The sequence below is a fragment of the Lethenteron reissneri genome, chromosome 36, assembly GCF_015708825.2.
Source record: "Lethenteron reissneri isolate LAM-NWPU_2019-01 chromosome 36, ASM1570882v1, whole genome shotgun sequence".
Lineage (NCBI taxonomy): Eukaryota > Metazoa > Chordata > Hyperoartia > Petromyzontiformes > Petromyzontidae > Lethenteron > Lethenteron reissneri.
In genome coordinates, this window is record NC_083814.1 from 3,901,141 (window position 1) to 3,924,735 (window position 23,595).

The 23,595-nt window shown below is 44.7% G+C and overlaps 2 protein-coding genes across 2 annotated transcripts in view; both read left to right on the forward strand.

Moving 5' to 3' along the window:
- Positions 1–626: 626 nt before the first annotated feature.
- LOC133351258 (fibulin-1-like) lies at positions 627–10,885 on the forward strand. Its single transcript, XM_061566362.1, has 7 exons — positions 627–644; positions 5,929–6,028; positions 7,158–7,283; positions 8,369–8,512; positions 9,050–9,166; positions 9,857–9,947; positions 10,444–10,885. Exons 1-7 carry the CDS (start codon positions 627–629, stop codon positions 10,742–10,744), a joined length of 897 nt encoding a protein of 298 aa, XP_061422346.1. The 3' UTR covers positions 10,745–10,885.
- A 4,074-nt stretch (positions 10,886–14,959) lies between these two features.
- Positions 14,960–23,595, forward strand: part of LOC133351259 (mucin-4-like) — a 48,017-nt gene continuing 39,381 nt past the window's right edge. Inside the window, exons 1-9 of the mRNA XM_061566363.1 lie at positions 14,960–16,057; positions 16,544–16,677; positions 17,409–17,576; positions 18,202–18,384; positions 19,083–19,219; positions 19,897–19,982; positions 21,175–21,393; positions 22,044–22,202; positions 23,402–23,518. Of these exons, the coding sequence (XP_061422347.1) occupies positions 15,544–16,057; positions 16,544–16,677; positions 17,409–17,576; positions 18,202–18,384; positions 19,083–19,219; positions 19,897–19,982; positions 21,175–21,393; positions 22,044–22,202; positions 23,402–23,518 (1,717 nt within the window). The 5' untranslated portion in view covers positions 14,960–15,543. The remainder of the gene's footprint in view (positions 16,058–16,543; positions 16,678–17,408; positions 17,577–18,201; positions 18,385–19,082; positions 19,220–19,896; positions 19,983–21,174; positions 21,394–22,043; positions 22,203–23,401; positions 23,519–23,595) is intronic.

The window sequence follows — 23,595 nt, forward strand, 5'->3', positions numbered from 1 at the left end:
CCCGGCGACTCGTGAGGGTCGAGGTCCGTCCCCGGCTTGAACGGCAGCGGCGAGACGTCTTCTCTCCCTCTTGTCCCAGCAACACGAACACCCGCTCCGCTCTCACACGTGTCCTTATATCTCCTTCCCAATTGTCCAGCTCCTCCCTAGTGTCGACCTGGTTTGCACCGGCTTCCCCCCCTATTGAGGTGGCGGTTTGCCCGTGCAACCTTATGTTGCACACGCGCACGTGTGTGTCCTAGGTTGCCCTCGGCTAACAGTGTGCGCCACGTATTTTACCACACTACACAATAATTAACTTCACGTTTTCCTGGAAATGTACTCATATTGCCTTGGCTTGATGATTGTAATAATTAATGTTTACCAGAAGGAATATGTGTCATTTATAAATCAGATGGTTGTTAATTCATCTATTTTAATAGTCTAAAATGCGTTTTAAGGCATTTGAAGAATTACCATTTTGTATCAACTGATTTTGATATTATAAATTGAAATGCCATCAACATGTACCTCTTCATGTGCATTTATCAATGAATGCGAGAATACAACCATCTGCCGAGCCAATGAAAATTGCATGAACATACCCGGTAACTATACCTGTGAGTGCAATGCTGGATACAGACGGAATGCAACCCTTTGTACAGGTGAGGCATGGCATAAAACGAATCCCTTATTCACAATCCTTTTCAGTAACGTCCATTAACAAGTTGAATGGCTGTGAAAATTCAACAAAAGTAACTGAGAGATGGCAATATTTGGGTGGACAATACATATATATTTTTAATTTCATGGCTTGACTTACAAAAGACATCACTTAACAATATCTCTCCAGTTACACTAAACGTATCAAGCTGCCATGGTGTAATGGTTAGCGCATCGGACTTTTAAATTTAGAGTTTGCCGGTTCAATGTTATCTCCTGGTGTGACAGTTGGCATAATAAGGAAAAGCGAGCGTGGAAGAAGAGGCCAAAAAAGCCTCTAGAGGGGTTCTCCAGAGCTCACTCTGGAGGGGAGTGGTAGTGCATCGTTTCGGGCAAATCATTCTGAATTCGGTGACCCGAGTTTGATTGCCAGCCGTGGCTAACATGGGTGGCGAGCGACATCTGAATTTTTTCACCAAATCCTCATTGCCCAGCAGGGTGAAGTATGGTAAAATAACCCCCATAACTGACATAGGGGAGACCATCCCGTCAGTTGATTGACATAGGACTGCAAACAAATAATAGTGACTTGTTTTAAACCGGTCTGTTCATCGTCCATGCAGAGACAGAATATTACAAAAAATGTCAAGACTTGAATCCTAAAATAATAGTGTATGGTCGAACTAATTGGTCCATGTTGGTGTGTACAATGTTGCTTTGTTACAATGTAATTATTTGTTTTGAACAGACATCGATGAATGTGTAATGCGGGCGTAAATGGGCGGGGCGGATATGACGATCCGAGAGGGAGGAGTCAGGGTCACGTGGGGGAGAAGTTATAGCGGGGAGACAGGAAGCCATCTGGGTCAGTCGGGGGAGTGAAGGGTGGTGAACACGTTGGGTGGTCGCCGTGCCTCAGCCTGGTGGCTGAGGGGCTCATGACGGCGCCAGCCAGCGGGGTGGAAGAGAGAGTGGAGGATTGAGGTTGGAGATGGCGAGATAGCCACAGAGGCCACGAAGGGCTGAGGTAGGAAGTGGCGAGATAGCCACAGAGGCCACGAAGGGCTGAGGTAGGAGATGGCGAGATAGCCACAGAGGCCACGAAGGGCTGAGGTAGGAAATGGCGAGATAGCCACAGAGGCCACGAAGGGCTAACGTTGGGAGGTGGCGAGATCGCCACGCACGGAGGAACAGGGAGCAGCGATGGAGCTGCTGTGAGAGCAGCCAGAGGGCTGCACCAAGAGCCTGCAGCGGAGCTGCAGGAGCATGGAAGGCTACGGGAGCGAAGGCAGATGTGGGGCTGCCAGGGAGAGAGTCTCAGGAGGAGTGCCGTGTGGGAAGGAGAACGCGAACCCCAAATAAAGGACACGGAGTCAGAGAGAAGCGTCTGAGTCCTTTTATTACACTGGTGTCAGAAGTGAAACGGCATCTCAAAACAACTGAGAGAAAGAAAAAAGAATATTCCTGCGCCATCATCTGCTACATCATCCGACGACGACGACCTTCCTCAGACGGTGGACCTGCCTGCGATGGAAGAGGAGATCCGTTCTGGAACGAGTACGGGTCCGGGTGAGCAAGGTGTCGCCGCGTCGGTGAACCTGTCTGTGCCGGAGGACGCCAACTTACGATGGAGACAGATGGTGATGCAGATGGGGACCTTGAAAATCGTGCTGGCGCAACTGTGTGAGTTCACCACGCCGAGGACGACGTCGGGGAGGCCCGGTGGTGATCCGCAGGCCTCTGCCTTTCCTGCGCTGCCAGCGCCATTGCCACGTGGCACGAAGACGCCATCTTGGGCGTGGCAGGGGAGAAACGGCGGGAAGCCGCCATCTTGTCTTCACCGCGGCGGGAGGACGCCGCCATCTTCAACATCGCGGCGGAGAGGCAGCCTTGCGCTGCCATCTGGAGGTGCCGCGGGGTGAGCAGCCTGCTGTGAGCTGCTGTTTTTCGAGGGGGTGCTGCGAGGAGAAGACGCCGATGCTGCAGCTGCTGGGGCGGGAGCTTCCCGTCCTGGCTCGGGTGCGTGACAACGGAGCCGTCAAGTCGCCGAACGAGTTCTGCGAGGCGTCTCAAGTTGCCACCCTGCCGTCCTCTTCTTGCTGCAGCCCCGGGCGAGTCGTAACGATACGCACCCGGCCTTAACACACACCTCACTCATCCTTCGAGGGCCGGGGGGCTATTTTGGTTTTCTCTTATGACTCGATTGTGCAGAGCGCGGTTCGGACTGTGTGTATGTGTGTGTAATAACGATGAACGCGCTATCTGCTTGTTGCTTGGTGTCAATGTAAGTGTGTGCGTGTGTTGAGAATGGACGGAGAGTCTGCTGTATTTGCTGAGTGTCAAATTGTGTGTGTGCGCTGCTGCGTGGAGTTGAAATCTTGATGGTGAAGTTAATTATTAACTTGGGAGCATCGGGTATCTTGCGCTGTATTATTTGTGGGTTACCTTGTGCGATGGGCTTAATTGGAAAAAAAAAATATTTTTTTTTTTTGGTGTATTGTGCTGCGAGGTGCTGTGTGCGATGCGATTGTTGCAAGAGAGAGAATATTTGTGTTGTTGCTGCAAAGCTACGACAGGATTAATGGTGTGTTGGTTGCCTGCAGATCTGTTTGCTATTGTGCTTAAATGTACGCGTGTGATCGCGATATGCTGACTGCATGTGCTGTTACACCGTTCTGTACGGTTATGGGGTGCGATGCAGTGGTTGACTATTGGAATTGGGATTGTTATTATATTGTGCGTACCTGTTGGGAATTGGTAACAAATTCGAGGGGGACCCAAAAATGTGGTTGTATGGGTGTTGTGCACACGAGATTGCGTGTATATTATAGAGGGGGACCCACAAATTTGGTTGTATGGGTGTTGTGCACACGAGATTGCGTGTATATTATAGGGGTAATTGAGCTTTTTGAAAATGAGGGTGCGCGATGACGCCGTTGTGGGTGGCTTAGATGTTAATGCTAATGGGATCGTAAATGGGCGCCAAGTGGCGTCGTGTATTGGTTGATTGCATGCAGCCACGAGTTGCTTTGCGAGTTGGGTTGTGTAACTAATGTGGTTGGTAAAATATTGGTTAAAATTCCCCGATATGACTGCTGCGCGCAGCAAGCTGGGGCTGTGCGTCTATCGTTGTTGGGGTTGTTACAATTAGACGGGGGATGCATTTTGTGACCCCCAGCATAGGGAAGCTGGGGTGCACGAATGGAGAAAACTGGCCACGTGTTCGCACGTTGGGCCGCCATTTTGCGCGCACGCGGGGTATGGCGACGATGCGCTTTGCGGAAAGGGCCGCCATTTTGAGTGCGCGCGAGAGATTGCGCAAACGCGCTGGGCGAAGGGGGACGCCATTTTGAGCGTGCGGGAAAAACCGGGGTGGGGCAAATATTCCATCTGTTATGCCTGCCATTGTTGATTGGGTGATGCACGAGTTGTGGTCACATCGGCCTATGGCTGATGGCTGACCTGACAGCCCGGAGGCGAAACCTCCATGGTATGTCTTAAACTAATGGGCCATGTGCTCATATGGCTCGGGGAGTCATGGTTCAGTTGTGCGGTGGCAGACTGAACCTGGTGTGCCGGGGGCTCACGGGATCTGGGTTAGGGTGTTATTGTCTCTATAAGAGAACATTGCCCTGTGGGGGGAGTCCATGGGGTCTGGCATTGCCGGGGGATGAACCTTCCCTGGACTATAAAGCGTCAGACTATACGAGGCTGGTGTGTGTCCATCGCTGATGGGATAGTAAGGGAGGAGCATGGCCGAGTGCTGCTCATCCCCGAAATGGCACTAGCCGAGAGTATGGTAAATGGATGTTGCTGTGGGTTGACGACCACGGTGAGGGTTACGGCGGGTTAAACGTCACCGCTGGGGAGCGTGGCTCTCTCCACGCGAGGGTGTGCGATTAGGCGTTTTGTTGGTTTGTTGAGAGTGACTGTGGGTACATGCTGTGTACGTCTGAGGTCTGTGCTGGTCCTCAAGGGAGGACTGCTGGTGGGTAAGAGCAGAATTTTTTTGTTGTTGTTGTTGTCACGTGTAAATAATATTGTTGTTAAAATGTAAATACTGGGGCATCGATCGCGGTTAATTTGGGTAATTATTGGGTTTTTTTTTAAGCGGGCCGGATTTACATCATCTCCACTACCCTGAGGCCGGGTGGCTGTCGTGTACGACATGCGGATGTGCGTTGTTGTGCTGTGCCTCAGGGGATTGGATTCTCCTTCTCGTCACAGATTCTTCAGCTCCCGTCGCACTGGGTGTTACCTGGTGTGCTAGCTGGATGAGGACTTGAAGGAGCAATTGAGCGCCGTTCGTCATTCTGCTCTACCACTTGCTCTTTGATGTTGGACTTGAGCCGAGCGGATGGAACAACAACATGGACACGCTTTGAGACACCACATTTCTGGGTTGTGCGCGTGTGCTATTTTGCGTGTTGGTGGCCGTTGTTGTGCTTTGTGCTATTATTATTCTTGTTGTTCTGTTCCGGTTCCTGATCCTTCCCCTTTTGTTACTTGTTGTTGTTATAAGGTCTATTGTGTCTGGCGGACTCCTGGTTGTGATGCCTTCGCCCGCATTATTTTGTTCTGTTTCAGCCGAGGACGGCTGGAATTTTCTCTACGGGGGAGGGTAGTGTAATGCGGGCGTAAATGGGCGGGGCGGATATGACGATCCGAGAGGGAGGAGTCAGGGTCACGTGGGGGAGAAGTTATAGCGGGGAGACAGGAAGCCATCTGGGTCAGTCGGGGGAGTGAAGGGTGGTGAACACGTTGGGTGGTCGCCGTGCCTCAGCCTGGTGGCTGAGGGGCTCATGACGGCGCCAGCCAGCGGGGTGGAAGAGAGAGTGGAGGATTGAGGTTGGAGATGGCGAGATAGCCACAGAGGCCACGAAGGGCTGAGGTAGGAAGTGGCGAGATAGCCACAGAGGCCACGAAGGGCTGAGGTAGGAGATGGCGAGATAGCCACAGAGGCCACGAAGGGCTGAGGTAGGAAATGGCGAGATAGCCACAGAGGCCACGAAGGGCTAACGTTGGGAGGTGGCGAGATCGCCACGCACGGAGGAACAGGGAGCAGCGATGGAGCTGCTGTGAGAGCAGCCAGAGGGCTGCACCAAGAGCCTGCAGCGGAGCTGCAGGAGCGTGGAAGGCTACGGGAGCGAAGGCAGATGTGGGGCTGCCAGGGAGAGAGTCTCAGGAGGAGTGCCGTGTGGGAAGGAGAACGCGAACCCCAAATAAAGGACACGGAGTCAGAGAGAAGCGTCTGAGTCCTTTTATTACAAATGTGCGGAATCACAGCCATGCGACAAGAAAACCAAGATATGCATAAACAACAATGGCTCGTACACATGCATCTGCAATGCAGGATACCAGCTGGACGCCTACGGCAACTGTACAGGTAAACAAGCGGACGCATCTCAACCCGCACAACATGCGTGTGGCACTCGATGTTGTAAGAGTGAGGGAAGGAATGTCTTCTGCACGTGATAGCTGGTTTTTTTGGGACAGTTTGTCGTTTAGTGTTTTGTTTAAATAAAAAAACAACACTTTACCCAGGTGATTACTCTATGTTTTTACTTATTTAATTATCCTGCAATGTGCAAATATTGCTGTATCACGTAAAAATTGTGCAAGATTCTTAAATCACCTGCCCACCCCCCGCCTCTGTACACCCAGAAGTATAAATGGACACGCTGCCGGTTGTGGTGAATTGCGGTGGGGTAGAAAATATGGGTACTCCCACCCCTGTCAAGGCGTCCGGCCATCGTTGACGAGTACGCCGGGATATACCCCCTAGATGCCTGAGGTCTTTATCCAGGAGCTTCCTCGAGTGATAGTGTGAGAAAGGCACTTCATGGCTGCACCGTTGCATTCACTCTGTACGACATTCATCTCAAGCCAAGGGCTGTCCGCAGTCAAACGAGTCATATAAATAAATAAACTATAAACTTTTAATTTTTGCCAGGTAAGGCTCACTGAGCTGTATAGCTCTTTTTTTTTAGAAGCGACCTGGCCATCACAAATGACAGCTCAACGCAGTGGTTTATTGTGTTGAAATGTATATCAGCCACATATTCTAAACACGTGATGGTGATTCTAAATGTGGAGGGAAAAACTGGAGGACCCAGAGAAAAATAAATGCGACCACGGGGAGAGAGACATGCAAACTCTAAATATACAGGCGTCAGGGTCGGGATCAAACCCACAACCTCCTGTACACCGAGCGAGGTAGCTGACATCTCGTCACCGGAGTCATCGCTCGCCTTCAATTGATGGCCATGAGTCCGAAGTAGAAATCGCGTATTCCCATGGCGTTGACCACAGGGCAACAGCAAGCTGCCGACCCTTTACTTATTCTTGTCTTTGTCCGTCAACAATTGAGAAATTAAGGGTTGAGTTGACACCCAACTCCGCTCATCGCTCTCCCAAAGTAAATGATGTAAAAAAACAAAACCGGGAGCAAATGAACGAATGAAGGTGAACTTGCTGTGCTCTTTTTGAACGATTTGTCTCCTTTTGTTTTCAAGATATCAACGAGTGTGCCATCACATCCCTGAACAAATGCATGGCGGAAAGTGTCTGCCAGAACTTTGATGGCAGCTACTCCTGCCAGTGCAAGGCTGGATACAGGGATACTGGAGGAAACTGCACCGGTAAAAATATTTAAAACAACAAATCATTTGTTGCAACTTCACACAGCACACATCTACCCAGAAGTTATTATGTAACTCACATACAGTTTAGGAACATGCAGGGTGCAAAAAAAAATGTAGGTGCCCTCTTCAGACACTAAAGGTCTTTTTTTTCCTATGGTTGTTTCTGCTGCTTGGCTGTGGTTTATAAAGCCTGTGCAGTCTTTATTGGAGGTTCTTAGCTTCCTGCCCAGTGCACTCACAACTATTTTAGAGGTGTTGGTAGTCAAATAGAGGGAGGTTTAGGATTTATGCAACGAAACACTCTTTCTTCGTCATGTAACTGTGGAAGGCCATCAGATAGAGCCAATGATATATCAGAATCTAAACATGTATTTATACTGGAAGAATCCGATGAGCTGTAAAGCTCTTGTCACAGATGTCCAGTCGCGGCAGGTAAGAATGTTACAACAACAAACAGTACAAAAACACGATAGGAGTGCAAAATATTAGAAAGGTAAATAAATCACCCAAACATACAAATAACACTAAACCATCCCCATCCTACCAGGCAACGTCCATTGAGGTATTAACTTATTTTTCAGAAGCAACCTGGCCACAAATGATAGCTCAACAAAGTCGGCCATCATTTGGACAATTATAATTTTGCCAGTTCAGCTTAATATGAAATAAAAATTGGGGTATATCCACAAAGAAAACAAGTGAGCATATCTTGTGAGTCCAATCAAAATTAACATAGATCTAACACAAAATTATAGCTCACTGATGGTTTTTCGGCTTGCACCACGTGTTGTCCTGCGTGATGTCCGATGTTTCACCCGGACGTGTCAAGTGCTTCTGCAGGAGGCTCAGGCACTGAAGGAACTGCCCGACACCCAGAGTGGAAACACATCGAATAACTATAGAGCACAAATGCAAACACACTCAATTATCGAATTATTTTAGAAGTGCTAAAATAAAAACAACCGTAATTAATCGATTCGGTATTATTCTCTACATGTATGCAGACAATAATGATTGAGCGTTGCAAACAACCATCATATTATGCGGTCTGTGATTTAATGATAATACTTTTTGCTTTTCAGACATTGATGAGTGTCATCCACCAATGAACACATCTCAGCCTTGCAAAGGCCCAGTTGGTGTCAACTGCACCAACACCCCTGGCCTTTTCAAGTGCACTTGTCCACCTGGATATTACCTGGAAAATGATGGAACAACCTGCCTAGGTCTGGAAATAATGAAAGATGTTTAGGTGTAATTGAGAATGAAAGACATAAGCATTGTTTATGTATGTGGTTGGAAGCATAGATTGTGATTTTAACATGGTTCCATTCACTCTTCTGACTGTCATTCCAACAGATCTGGCTAGAAAATGATACCCCATAGGATATGTTTGTAAAATACCTACAGCAGATAATTGCATTATAAAATGAAATAAGTATAAAAGACAATGAGTGGCAGGCGAGGAATGGAATGTGTGTGATGGTTCGGTGAATCCAGGCTGTGTGCAGATGCAAGGTGCATTTTACAGCGTAGAACCATCAAAGATGGTGACTGCTTGGGAAGGCCTTCATCCAGCAGTGGATTGATCATGGCTGATGGTGATCATGATGAACCGTTCTCGACAATTGTATGCATTTCAAATGGCTATGAAACTACAAGTATATCTTGAGCAATAATAATACATAGAGGACCTACTATTCGCGCGTGACGGATTGAACATTTACTGATTGCTGCAAATGCCCTCGTCACCTTTTATTCAGATGTTGATGAATGTGTGAAAAGTCTTCACAACTGCTCTCAGAACTGCACGAACACTCAAGGAGGCTATGAGTGCAGCTGCTTCGATCTCTTCAGCAACGTGAATGGCACTTGTCAACGTATGTAGAAGACCAAATACCGTTTTTTTAACTGTCACGTTTTATTTTTTATACAATGCTATTTTATATTAAACGGTGGAGATACATTTGATTGCAAATGGCTTGAAAACGTTATAAACGATGTTTGAGATATGGATGTTTCAAGGATACGTACTGATTGGAATTGGCACAGAAGTGTTAATTTGTCGTTGTACTGTACTTCTGTGCTCCCTACCTTCACCAACCTGCACTGACCAGCATCAAGTATGGCCAAACAAACCATGACCCACATTGCATGAGTAGGCCATCATCCCACAGTGAATTAACAAAGGGCATTAGATGTACAATACATATAATGCCTAACAAACAGCATGCAGTACTTTTGATATATTATGACTGAATTAACCAAGATCTTACTTGGACCACTGGACAGCCCTGGCCAATTAATATGGCCCTGAGTCTCATCAACAGGGCTTTGTCCCTGAAACAATAGCTCGCAGGTTGCTTGGTGTCAGAAGCAAGAGCCATCCACAAATAACGCAATGCCTTGCTTACAACAAATGTGCTGGAAAACAATTCATCAGTCAGGCATTTGGTTGATGGACTTAAATGTCATATGCGACACCAATTAATGTAAAGCTAATAAAGTTATATATTTTTTTGAATGTGAGAAATAATAATCATGAATGTTGTGTTATTTTTTCCTTGCAGCAAATATTTCTTGTCAGGCAGATGTATGCAATGCAACGGGCACCTGTTACATAGACAGCACGAATTCCAAAGCCTGTGCCTGTAATAATGGGTATGTATCATTCATTGTGCCTGGACTATTAGCAGATCTCACAGACCACCGTGACATTGTTTGAGCCTTCCTGTTTTTATTTTGATAATCTATTAAACATTTCCTACTCAAACAGTAATAAATGCAGTGTTTTCGAACTGTGTTTTTGGATGCACAGACCTTTGAAGCATTATCCCTAATGTACTCTATTTTTTATAATTCATGTCAATGTGCTCAAATTTTATCAGCTAATATATTTTTTAAGCTCATTCATTTAAATTGTGCTTCTATTTAAACTAATTAGAAAGCGTATCACGTTTTGTTTTACTTCTTCCACTTTTATTAGTTATTTTACTTCATCATTGCATTGCTCTTCTATTTTTAAACTTGTATTATGTTCTTTATGTTGTACATTGTATTGTCCACTTCTACCGCATTTAAATCACGGAACAGTAGTGTACACTATTTAAATAATGAGAAACAGCTACTTTGAACACGAAATTTATTTTCATTCCAGATATATTCTAAACGGCACGAGCAAAACGGATTGCATCAATGTTAATGAGTGCAGCATATCCGTGGCTAACAGACAGACGCCTTGCGACTCCAATTACGGGACGTGCAGTGACACAATCGGCAGCTTCACGTGTGGCTGTGTGTCTGGGTACACGATCGGTAGCGACGGCCGGACCTGCAAAGATGTGAACGAGTGTGAGATCGGAATCGACAACTGCACTCAACATTCCACGTGTTATAACTTTGAAGGAAATTATACCTGCACCTGCAATAATGGATATGCCAGTAAGTTTGCACAATAGGGGGGCACAGGTGGTGCATCTGCCAGTCATCTCAGTCATTTAACCCATGGCACCTGGATCTGTCCGGTGAGCTCCTGTACCTAGCCTGGCACAGAAGACAACCCATGGTACCTGGGTCTGTCCCGTGACCTGTCAACGAGCCTTCCGACACTTCATGTGGCCTCAAAGTGCACCTGGCCTGGCACAGGCACCGTGGTGACGTCACCGTCACTTAGTGGCCAATGGCGGGTATTGATATGTCTGTGTTTGGTGGACAGTTCTATAGTACCTGCATGAATGAAAACCTTCGCAATAGTCACATGTTGTTTGAGTTATACGGTGGTGTACACGTAAAGTTACATTAAGCTTTAATTGTAAACTGTCTTCTTAAAGAAAGTACTTTATTATATCTCTGGTAATTGTGTGTGCGATGCAATCGAGAGATGAATTGGAATAAAAGCTGTGATGTCCACTTTTTCACAGCTTTATCGTATGCTATGACAAAAAGTGTGTTTGGAAGGGGGAAAGGGAAATTATAAACATGGGTTGGTAACGTTTTCACGGCCAACGCTTTTTTTCAGTGAGTGGAAGTCAATGCGCAGATGTGGACGAGTGCAAATTTGCCGGTGGTGCTGCATGTGCGGCAGGGTCTGCGTGCTGTAACCCGTCCGGTTCATTCAATTGCCCATTGTCTTGTGGGATATACGCTTGTGGAAAATATTTGCCAGGATGTGTATGAGTGCTTGAGCCCGCAGCACAACCGCAGTGCAAATTCAAATTGTATGAACACCCAAGGATCCTACCGACGACAATGCGATGATAGATTTCAAACTATGTTCAACTGTGTCGCTCACCCTCTGTGTCTGTTATAAAATTAATATTCAAGTTTCAAGTTTATGTGGACAATAAACCAGGATATTCTCATTTGCAAGCGTGAACTAAGGCATTAGTCCGCCAGTAGGGGGGCAATGACTGCGAGTCCCAGTTGAGTAATTTGTCGTGGATTTTTTTTATTTTTGGCAAATTTTGACCCTGATGCTGACACAACGTCCCACCCTCACGAACGATATCAGGCGGACCTTTATGTCCACCGTGAAGCAGACGGCGTCCAGCACAATCATGGTAATGGCACAGGAGCAACGATATTTGGAGCAGCCGCTGGATTCGAACTGCGAGTCTGTAGCAAACGGAAGGATGCGTTACTGCCAGGCCACATTTCACTCTGGTGCATCTGTGCATAGCAATTACGATGCAGAATTCGCACTCGAATCCGCTTTAATTTGTGGCACGTGCAATGATTTGCGGAATTACAAGTGTGAGAACAATAATTTCAGATTGTAAGAAGCTGGTTAAAACGTCATAGACTGCACTCTAGTTATTTCCACGTTATCTGCCGTCATACTTGTGTTTTAGATTGGTGCTAACCGAGCATCGCCTGAGTAATGAAATATGCCTGTGTCAATAGGTAATGGGGCACTATGCGTGGACTTTAATGAATGTGGGAGAAATACAGCCGACTGTGGATCTGGAACCAGTTGTGAAAATACAGTGGGGTCATACAACTGCCCATGCATTCAAGGATATCAGCGCACCACAAGTAAACGTCTCATTTAATATTCCTCTTATTAAAACTTGAATGTGCAATACTGTGCATTTGTGTAATTATTTTAATAAGGAACAAATTGTATGCATTTCATTATTTATATAGAGATTTTAAAAAATGTGCATCTTAATTACCCATTTTAGGAAGGTCTTAATACGTTTAGCTACTTAAAATAAAGTAACTGTTTTGTGGGGGCCTTTGGTGGCTGATGCAAAAATATGGTTCCTGTTGTTGACTCTAACCTGACTCCTATCTCCACAATGTGCACCTTTCCGGATACAACCTCCCAGCTCTTCATCCGTTTCCTCATTCCGCTTCTGCTGATTTTCGCTAACTCACTTCTGCAGCTTCCCTTTTGTTTTCCCCGATATCGCGGCCGGGGATTACCAGCAAAATGTCCCGCTTGTACTATATATACCTCCATATTGCTGAACTTCCACGAATATTTTTCATATTTGTTGACAAAAAAACCTCAATAAAAAGGGGGGGCTTTTTGAATTGAATAACTGGAGTAAATCCTCTTATTAGGAGGCTGGTTGTGATGGGCCACTTCACCACTCAAAGGATTTCGGAATCTCATAGCACATGATGAAATTGGCGCGATTCACCAACCCGACCTACAGAATCGCCCGACATAACCCACCATACAAGGCTTTAGATAAATTCCATATCTATAAAAAAAATATTTATCATGAGTGTTTATAAAACTCTAATGTCATGTTTTTGTCCCCTCCTATGACAGATGATACACATGCAAATTGCACAAGTAAGTCCACATTATTTACATACCTTTTGTCCATCCACTGCGATATGCAGACTCCCACCGCCTCCTACCACACCCTTGTCGGGCATGGTTGTTGTTGACGATGCTTAACCATGCTTGTCCGTGCGGGCGGGTGATGGAGGTCACCCAGAACCTGTGTCGCGTATTTCGCTCTCCGGCAATGCCTAAACGCTAACTGGTCTTTGGATGAAACAATTACATTTTAAAATGTAAAACAAACACGTTTTAATTAGTGTACGTGCATAATATACAGTATTTCAATTACGTGATTAATGTAATGCATGTGAGGATATTTATTAACAATGTATGTTGAATATGTCGCCAGTTCCTTTGATTTGTTTTTGTTTTCTTTATTTTCTTTTCATCTCTTTTATATTGTTGTATTATACGATGAAATGCGAACTGATGTACAACACATTTTGTGCTCGCAATTATACAGCATTTTTTCTAAACAACTGCACCTTAGTATTCCAGAAAAAAGGACACTATTCAATGGAGTATAATTCGTATTCTTCAATTCAAATGCAAAAAATGTACAACAGGAGCTGAATAAAAAAAATTAAAGAATGAAAGATTGTAATCTTGTGCAGCATAAAGTAGTGCCATCACATGTAGGTTCTCTCAGTACTTCATACATCCAATTTGTATTGCATCCTCTGATGTTTATTTGAGACAGGCCAGGTGCCTCAGTGGTAGAACAAGCAGCTCAACAATCGGAAGGTTGCGAGTTAAAATCCTGGATGTGGTTGTCTCAACCTGTCAGTCATTCCTCTGGGGTGGGTAAAACGAGTACCATTTTTTGGGGGGAGATCAACAATAGGTGTCCTATTAAGAAAGTTTACATGACTGGCTCAGAACTGCAAAACTGTAAGGCAATGAGCACTACCTCGCTAATCATTTGAGCGAGAAGTCACTTTGACTTTGACCTTTAACAAAAAGTTGGCAAATTGAATTACGTGTTGAATAACCATTTTTGGTAATATTAATCCAACAGTTCAAACGACTACACCGCCTCAAACAACAGGAATTACCAATACAACACAAGCCTCACCCTCTGCAGGAGTTTATTTTACAGCCAATACATCAAGCTCAACAAGAGCACCATTAACAGAAATTTCTACAGACGGAGTTAATTCTACGATTGTCTCAAGCCCAGCAACAGCCTCACCAACAGCAACTTCTACAATTGAAGTTAATTCTACGATTATCTCAAGCCCAGCAATAGCCTCACCAACAGCAACTTCTACAATCGGAGTTAATTCTACGATTGTCTCAAGCCCAGCAATAGCCTCACCAACAGCAACTTCTACAATTGAAGTTAATTCTACGATTGTCTCAAGCCCAGAAACAGCCTCACCTACAGCAACTACAATCGGAGTTAATTCTACGATTGTCTCAAGTCCAACAACAGCATCACCAATCACTGTTCCTACAGACGGAGTTAATTCTACGATTGTCTCAAGCCCAGCTACAGCCTCACCAACAGCAACTTCTACAATCGGAGTTAATTCTACGATTGTCTCAAGCCCAGAAACAGCCTCACCTACAGCAACTAGAATCGGAGTTAATTCTACGATTGTCTCAAGTCCAACAACAGCATCACCAATCACTGCTCCTGCAGACGGAGTTAATTTTACGATTGTCTCAAGCCCAGCTACAGCCTCACCAACAGCAACTTCTACAATCGGAGTTAATTCTACGATTGTCTCAAGCCCAGAAACAGCCTCACCTACAGCAACTAGAATCGGAGTTAATTCTACGATTGTCTCAAGTCCAACAACAGCATCACCAATCACTGCTCCTGCAGACGGAGTTAATTTTACGATTGTCTCAAGCCCAGCTACAGCCTCACCAACAGCAACTTCTACAATCGGAGTTAATTCTACGATTGTCTCAAGCCCAGCAATAGCCTCACCAACAGCAACTTCTACAATTGAAGTTAATTCTACGATTGTCTCAAGCCCAGAAACAGCCTCACCTACAGCAACTACAATCGGAGTTAATTCTACGATTGTCTCAAGTCCAACAACAGCATCACCAATCACTGATCCTGCAGACGGAGTTAATTTTACGATTGTCTCAAGCCCAGCTACAGCCTCACCAACAGCAACTTCTACAATCGGAGTTAATTCTACGATTGTCTCAAGCCCAGAAACAGCCTCACCAACAGCAACTTCTATAATCGGAGTTAATTCTACGATTGTCTCAAGCCCAGCAACAGCATCACCAATCACAGCTTCTACAGACGGAGTTAATTCTACGATTGTCTCAAGCCCAGCAATAGCCTCACCAACAGCAACTTCTACAATCAGAGTTAATTCTACGATTGCCTCAAGCCCAACAACAGCCTCGCCAACAGCAAATTCTACAATCGGAGTTAATTCTACGATTGTCTCAAGCCCAACAACAGCCTCACCAACAGCAAATTCTACAATGGGATTTAATTCTACGATTGTCTCAAGCCCAGCAACAGCATCACAAATCGCAGTTTCGACGGACAGAGTTAATTATACGATTGTCACAAGCCCAGCAACAGTATCACCAATCACAACTTCTACAGACGGAGTTCATTCTACAACAAATGCTTCGACCACAGCAACATCTCCAGTTTCCCCCATTGTAGGGCAAACTTCAACAACCGTTTCCTCTACAACAGGCACTTCCTCTAGTCCAATAACTGCAACATCGACCAGCAGGACAAATGTGACAGCTGATACTCTCGGTTCCACGTCAGCCACAACTGTGACTTCGACTGTTCCACCTACTTCACAGTCAACCGTGACGGTGGCTCAGAACACAACGGGCACTTCAGCTCCATCAGGTGCAACCGCGTCTTCGACTGTTATAGTTCCGCCATCCACATCTTCAACCGCGACATCGACGTCAGTCGGGACAACGACCACGTCGCAGCCATCCACAACCACCACACAGTCTCCCACGCTTATAGGTGAGGTCACGTCGTGGTAAGCTAGGTACATTGTGACGCGTTGTAAGCGAGCAAGATGCGTTTGCTGGCTGAACGTGTATGGCTATGGTGTAAGTGCGATTTTGCGATGTCTTATTTTGGTTAAACACGTCGGCTTTCATGATCAATATTATCCATAATTGAGGTTTATTTGGGTTAAATTGTGTAAATATAAACGTTTTGTTAAGCCCGCCACCACCCGACACAGCCAATTAGTGAGGTTTGTCACGTGATTGTCACGTAATTGGCATGTGTTTTACGTACAACCCTTATTAATTGGCTGTTGGGTGGTGGCGGATATAACGACACATTTATATTTCCCCGATCTAACCCAAAAAAACACGTGTTATCGAAGTCTTATTTTAATAATGAGATTCACTTGCTCCAAATTAAATTAATGTTAGAGTATAATAGACGCGTGCGTTTTGGTTGATTAATGTTTGAATGTGTCTGTGTCTTCTTTCATAGATTACAGACTTTTTGCATATGGCACAAATGTAAACGATATCATTCTGCAGTCCCGATTGACAGACTTTGTGTCTCCGTACTTCATGCCACCCTATGATTTTCCTTTTGGTTCCAAGTTCTTCCAGAAACTATACGTAAGTACCGTAGTGGCAGTGCTCAGTGTAAAATATCTCGTGCAATATTTTTTTTTTTAATTCTCATTCAAGTTAGATGTAATCTACTATACTGTGTGTGAAAGTCATATTTCTATAGATTATAATTGTTTTTAGTGAGATTGTAACAATTACATTTTTATCGTACCGTTGTGTACATTTAATATATGGTAAATGGTGCTCCTGACACAGTAATGGATATATCATCTTTATATTGTGAGAATAAGTGTCTGTAGAACAATATCTGCTGATACTGCAATAAGTAATGCCCTAGAGATGGCACTCCTTCATATAGCCTCGAAGGAAGGATACGCCGAAGTAAACCTGACTACATTTTGAAGTCACATTCCCTTGCCAATACAGTTGTGTTAAAATTTGAATCTCCGCGAGAATACGTATTTATAAGATGACTTACACCAATGTCATCACATGCTGCATATGCACACCTGTCAAGCCCTTATCAGTTCCTACCTTATTACAGACCAATTTAGACCTTATTGGACACCCCATGCCCTTATAAGTCTCAACGTTCATCCTACAAAGTCCCATCACAAAGGAGAAACACAAATTGATTTGTTTTCGCCGTACTGAAACGGCTGTACGCTGTATGGACCTGAAAACTCTATTTCCCTGTACAAGAACACATGGTAAACCTATGGGTTGACAGGTATGCATATGTTGCTTTGTAATGATCTGCTATTCCTGTGTTCCAGTTTTCAGACAATGGGGTGATCGTCTTCCAGCAAAGTGAAGAGACGAATACATTTTCCTATCCAAATCCCTTCTCCAGTGGCTTTCCAACTTCATTCTCAGTCACAATGATTGCTGTCTTCTGGGATGATTCTGACTCCTCGTCGAATGTCGGCAAGATCTATTATCAGGTTTGCCATGACGACTGCACTCCGCTTAATTCATGAATTACACATTTTCAATACAGATTGCATTGGTCGTGTGATGTTTTTTTTAATCTTGTCCCTTGCCTTTAGCAATTGCGTGCGTAGGTTATCATACAGCATCATCATGGGAATTTCATCTGCAGTATCGATCCAACGATATACTGCTTTTATGTTTCTAAACACACATTAATGCGTGGAGAAATGTGTTTTCGTTCTTTGAGACAATGTGTAATTTCCTTTATATTGTAGTCAAAAAAAGTTGCAGTAATTCCCTGCGCAGATGAGCATTGAGGCAGTGCTCATCTCCCGTTTATGGCCCTGAGCTGGTGGAGGAAAGTTCCACATTTCTATGTTAGAGCGAGTCTATCCAAAGGACAATTGCTGCTGACTTCGCCACAAAATGGTAACTCATTTTGTTGGCTCCAGAGGCTTTGGTGGGCAGAGTCAACGCACCAACCAGGATTTGAACTTGGAACCTTTCGATTTAGAGCTTCTCACTCCACCGCTGGCCCAACTGGCAGGATTATCTCTATTGGGACAAAAATATATAATTCAAAGTCTAATACAGTCATTCAAGTTAACTCAACCCCGCTTTTTTTGTTGAATGCAGGAGTATGATTTTACGGACGGCAAAGTCCAAACTTCGCACGCAAAGGAACTTCGGCAGATGGTGCAGGCGCAGATCAGAGCCAACTTCACGCAAACGGAAGTGCAGACCTACACGCCCGTATGGATGCTGAAGATCACGTGGGAAAACGCCACAGCTGTGCCAGCCAACAGCAATTTGAATTACGTAAGGATGTGATTTATAGTATTCATCAAATGTCGATGCACATTTAGATTTACCCACCCCTGGCCGTCAAGCCCGAACACTCACTAATGCCATCATATAGCCCAAACGCTCACTATTGGCATGAAATAGCCCTCTTTGTAAAGGTCATCTCAGGCGTACCTTATTAAATAATTGCACTTACATTACAGTGCACGTACGAGAAACGACGTACTCCCTTTTAAATGGCAAGGGCCGTTTTCTCTTTCCGTTGACCAGCCGTCACAGAGCAGGGGCCGATTGGTGCGAGACGTTTGTGTTCCATTGATAGATGGACTTGAACTGGTGAAAACCCAGGAAAATTGGACTGGGTAAAACGCGAGGAAATTGAACTGGTAAAACATATTCGGTTAGAGATCCATCGGGGGTGACTTATTTGGAATTGATTTGAAGGAGGGGGGCCCTGTTTAGAATATTTCGAAAAGAGCAGTAAAAAGTATAAAATGGGGCATGAATAGAACTCTGATCGCCTTTCAGATAGAGCTTCCTACGAGTGAGCGTCATTGTGCGGCTGACTTAATAAAGAGCCATACCTAAAGCGCAACTAGTTGTGGACTGCTTCTAATATTGATATTAAAATTTAGTGTAATGGTAATGATGATGATGCGTATTTACGCTTCTTTGTTTTAACCACTGGGTATGTGTCTTTCTTTTTGTTTCAGACAAACACATTCCAGGCTGTGATTAGCACCGATGGCGTCTACTCATTCTGCCTGATCATGTTTAAGGATGGAGGCATGCAATGGAGGACGGAGGCTAGGGACAAGCTGGCAAACAACGCTTTTATAGGATTCAACAGGTGGGTGATCGAAGTCAGCTTTGGCCCTCTTATGATTAAACATTCCGTTAAGATTTTATCTCAAAGAAGCATTTCAAATCGAGCACAACCTGAAATTGTATTCGTCAAACATTCTAAAGCAGTGCTTCTCTACCTTGACTGCAGCCTTACATCCCTTTTGTTCTCAAGTGTAAACAAAATGATAGTAAATACATGGGGTTTGATGAAACAAAATAGTTGCACTTAGGTGACCGTGCTCAATTTGTGTTTCGTTCATTTACTTTCTAAAAAAATCTGGCATGTCTTGCGCCCCCGGCAGGTATGTGTACACCCCGGGTGAAGAACCACTTCTCTAAAGCAAATGCATAAAAAAAACATTCTCTAAAGTAGGCAAGGCAGCGTCGTCACCATCATCAGCCACATTTAATCTCCGGGGTAGCAGAGGTGTTCTTAATAAACAATGATTTAACACACTTCACTCATTTCTGTGAAGTGGAACACAACAACAATCGAGTGGCCTAGCGGTATGCAATGCAGTACAGCATTTAGGTTTTATCCTCGGAGTATTTAAAGCGCAATGAGGCTACACACTATAACATTCACTGCTTTAACACCATCTACTTTTGTTTGCCGCTTGTGGAAATAGCATGTGCTTGTATTTGATTCTAAAATGCCACGTTTTTATCATCTTTGTCAAGTGGAACATCTGCCGCATACATCGACCCAGTGTCATTGAATGCAACAACCAAGTATCGTCCCGACCAGGTCAAAGGATTGCTTACTGGTAAACGTGCATAATGTGGTGTATATATGTTTATATATTGTTTATTATCAGCCTATTACTGGATGTCCTCAGAAAGATGTTGCCCACTGACATAGTAACCCACCTCAGTGCCTCGCACGCCAACTGAATTAATCGCTCCATCTTCCCGGTGGACGTCCTCTCGGGAACATTCCCTCCCCCTAGCTGCCACTTTTATATTTATTACCCTTCAGGCAAATCACTTGCATGAACACTGGAGTAAAATTTGATCGCCTTCAACTTGTATAGGTTTTCGAATCCAAGTGATCCTCTAAGTCTCTATGCAATTCCGAGGATGCACTACCACCTCTACACACTTCCTTTGTGAACTTTTCAGTTTTTAATTCAGTTTTATTTTGTACACGTCCACGTGTCTGATCCATACACCGTAGCAATGTTTACAAAAACATACTTCCGAGAGCAAACGTTCATGCGGGAAAGCATTACGGAATCCATGCTGATGCATTCATTTCCCCACTTGGCTCACTTTAAAACCTAACACGTTCACACTTTAATCATTTTAGGGAGCATAATAATTTAGTGGGAGGGTCGGTAGGTGAGTGGGGAGGGTAGGTGAGTGGGGGTGTAGGTGGAATGGGAGTAGGTGGGTAGGTAGGTGGGTGGGGAGGTGAGTAGGTGGGGGGGTAAGTGGGTTGGTGAGGTGGGTGGGTGGGGGGGTAGGTGGGTGGGTGGGGAGGTAGGTGGGTGGGGGGATAGGTGGGTGGGTGGGGAGGTAGGTGGGTGGGGGGATAGGTTGGTGGGTGGGTGGGGGGCCTAGGTGGGGGGAGGTGGGTGGAGGGTGGGTAGGTAGGTGGGTGGGTGGGTGGGGGGGTAAGTGGGTGGGTGAGGGGGCTGCGTGGGGGGTAAGTGAGGGGCAGGTGGGTGGTGGGGGGTGTGTAGGTGGGTTGGTGGAGAGGTGGGTGGGCTGAACCTTCAGCAGAGGAGCTCAACCGCCTCTAAATCCCTCCTGCCCCACCGGATTTCACGACGCTTTAGGTTTGATGCAGAGAATACGACTTCTAAATAAAACATTTGTACACATATGGTCGTTATTTTGTATGGTGATGATGGTATCTTAATACCGTATATATTTTTAACCCTTATATGGAAATCAAGAGTTAAACAATATATTATTCACACAATGCTAACAGAGTAATGATTTTGTTTTGTTCAGGCCTAAATGGAAGATTCGCCTACAATCTGACAGACATCGTGCCAAATAGAAAAAATACAAAGCATCAGTGTCTGAATTGGTATTCAAACGATACAGCTCAGCCGTCTATCAACCCCATCAAGAGCTGTCCCTGTTCCTTTTGGCAAGGAATGTTTGACATGTCCTACGTGGATGGAAACCTCATCACCACGTACAGCTACCATCTTCCATATGTCCCGGGTAAATGTTTATCGAATATTTACTTGCATTGCATTGGTCGAAATGGAAGATGGAAAATCCTGGTATGAAAACATATTCCTCCTGTAGCCCATGTCATCAGTTGTTATCTCTCAAAAAGAAAGAAGACGAGTGTTTGCTTTCGGTTAAAAAAAAAGTTCTAAACAGTGCCCGGTGTGTACCCATGTTGTGTTCTGAGAAGTGTCGGTGTGGCATATCGTCGTATACTGGCCAGTTTGCATCACTGCGATCATGTGTTGTGATGTAACATTGTTTTATTACATTGTATTGTAAAGCAATGTAACTATCTCTCAAGTCATGCTGGAAGACAAATTGACATATTTATTCCAGCTCACAAAATATCCCCCAAAATGCACCCACTGTTTTATTAAATACATTTAGCAGGGCAAAATATGAGAACTACAAATTACATTCATATTTAAAGGCTTTTATTTATGTATATAAAATGCTGATAACTCTGTGCCTTTCTCCTTTACTCCTTCTACACGTGCTATCGTTCCCTCTTGGGCCAAAATAAAACCCCGCTCTCCATTGTATATGTGTTTAACGCACATTGTATGTCATCCGTAAATATTTTTTTCCTTTACCCTCTTGTGCTAAGACCAAAGTTGATTATTTTTGTTTTTTCCCAGGTGCATTTTGGAGTCTTCAAAACTTCTGGACAGATGCCAATGGTGGAGGGGTGAGATGCCACTACAACCGGTGGGGCGCCCTGGTGTCCAGGTGGTATGAGCGCTACCTCCCCACCCCCTGGACGAGTTCGTCAAGAGTAACGAATCAGCAGTACCTGAGTAAGCCCCAAAGTTTAAATAGTTTAACCTGGTCAACTCAAGAGGTCAAAGGTGCAGCCGGGGCAATTCGCTTGCTCACGCTACTGTTGGCAGAAGGGCCTCCCACAAGAGGGAGCTCTGGAGAGTCCCTCTGAGAGGGTCATTGGCCTATTCTTCCATGCTGGTTTTGGAAGAGGTGGGATTACCCACACATTATCCCACCACACATGACCTGAGATGTTAGCTACTTCACCTGGTATACAGAAGGTCGTGGGTTTGATCCCGACCCCGATGCCTGTATATTTGGAATTTGCATATTATTTCCCCATGGTCACGTGGATTTTCTCTGGTCCTTTGGTATTTCCCTCGACATTTAGACATATCCGTTGAGAGTATTTGGCTGCTATACATTTCCATGTGATAAGCCACTTCGTTGTGCTATCATTTGTGGCCAGGTCGCTTCTGAAAAATAGCTATATAGCTCAGTTGGCCTGACCTGGTAAAATAGAAAAAAGTTTTTAGTGGTGTACTCATTTACAAGGCAGTAACGTGGCTCAGTAATAGCGCATGCACCATCTTGTTGTAGAGGTTTACGGTTTTAATCTAGCGGCTGCTCTGATTATTACTGCAGGTGGATTAACTATGAAAATACTATGCACTGACTCATTCAGTGGACTTTAAAGACCCCGTGGCATCATCTGCAGAAGTAGGTCATTGTATGCCCGCTTCATGGTCAATATATGCCAAATTTGAAGAGATGACTCGCTTGGATGTACATAGCAATCATTGCCCCCTCCTGTGAAAACTTGGCAGGACCCTCCTGAAAAAGAGACTCAGTGAGACTGTCCTTGGTGAACAAGCTAAATAACAGTAAATAGTAATACTGTTAGGTGGACCGAGGTTGGAGGAAATGTATCAACTGCTATGCCGAAATATGTATTTGAACCAGCGACGTTTGGATTGCCAACCATTAAACCATGACAGCATATCCTTCTTTTATGTAAATTACAATCTATTTAAATTGAGTAAAATATACCTTTTACAGATGCGACATTGTTAATTATTGTTACGTATGCGCAGTATGTTTGTTTTTGTCAAATTTACAATTCAGCATGTTTGAAAATCATGAGTATAGAACTTGAACGCATATGCAACAATGACTTGTGGACTTGTTGCCATAGTCATTCATTCTTTACATTACATTTTTTATATGTTTTCAGCAAACGAAGTGGACCCGTACAACGCTTGCTGCAGATCTGGAGACAAGGGACTGTGCAATATGTACCAGCAGAGGCGTCCCTCTGACCGTTGTTCATACTACAGACCACCTTTCTACGGTGATTCTTCTCTGAATTTGTGTTCACTGTTGTCTATATTGTTAACAGATATCAGTATGTAGGACAAAATAAAATAT

Excerpts from the sequence above, each read along its gene's own strand:
- LOC133351258 (XM_061566362.1), top strand. Across the intron at positions 9,167-9,856 it reads CGTGAATGGCACTTGTCAAC|CAAATATTTCTTGTCAGGCA; the intron begins GTATGTAGAAGA and ends TTTTCCTTGCAG. Across the intron at positions 9,948-10,443 it reads GCCTGTGCCTGTAATAATGG|ATATATTCTAAACGGCACGA; the intron begins GTATGTATCATT and ends TTTTCATTCCAG.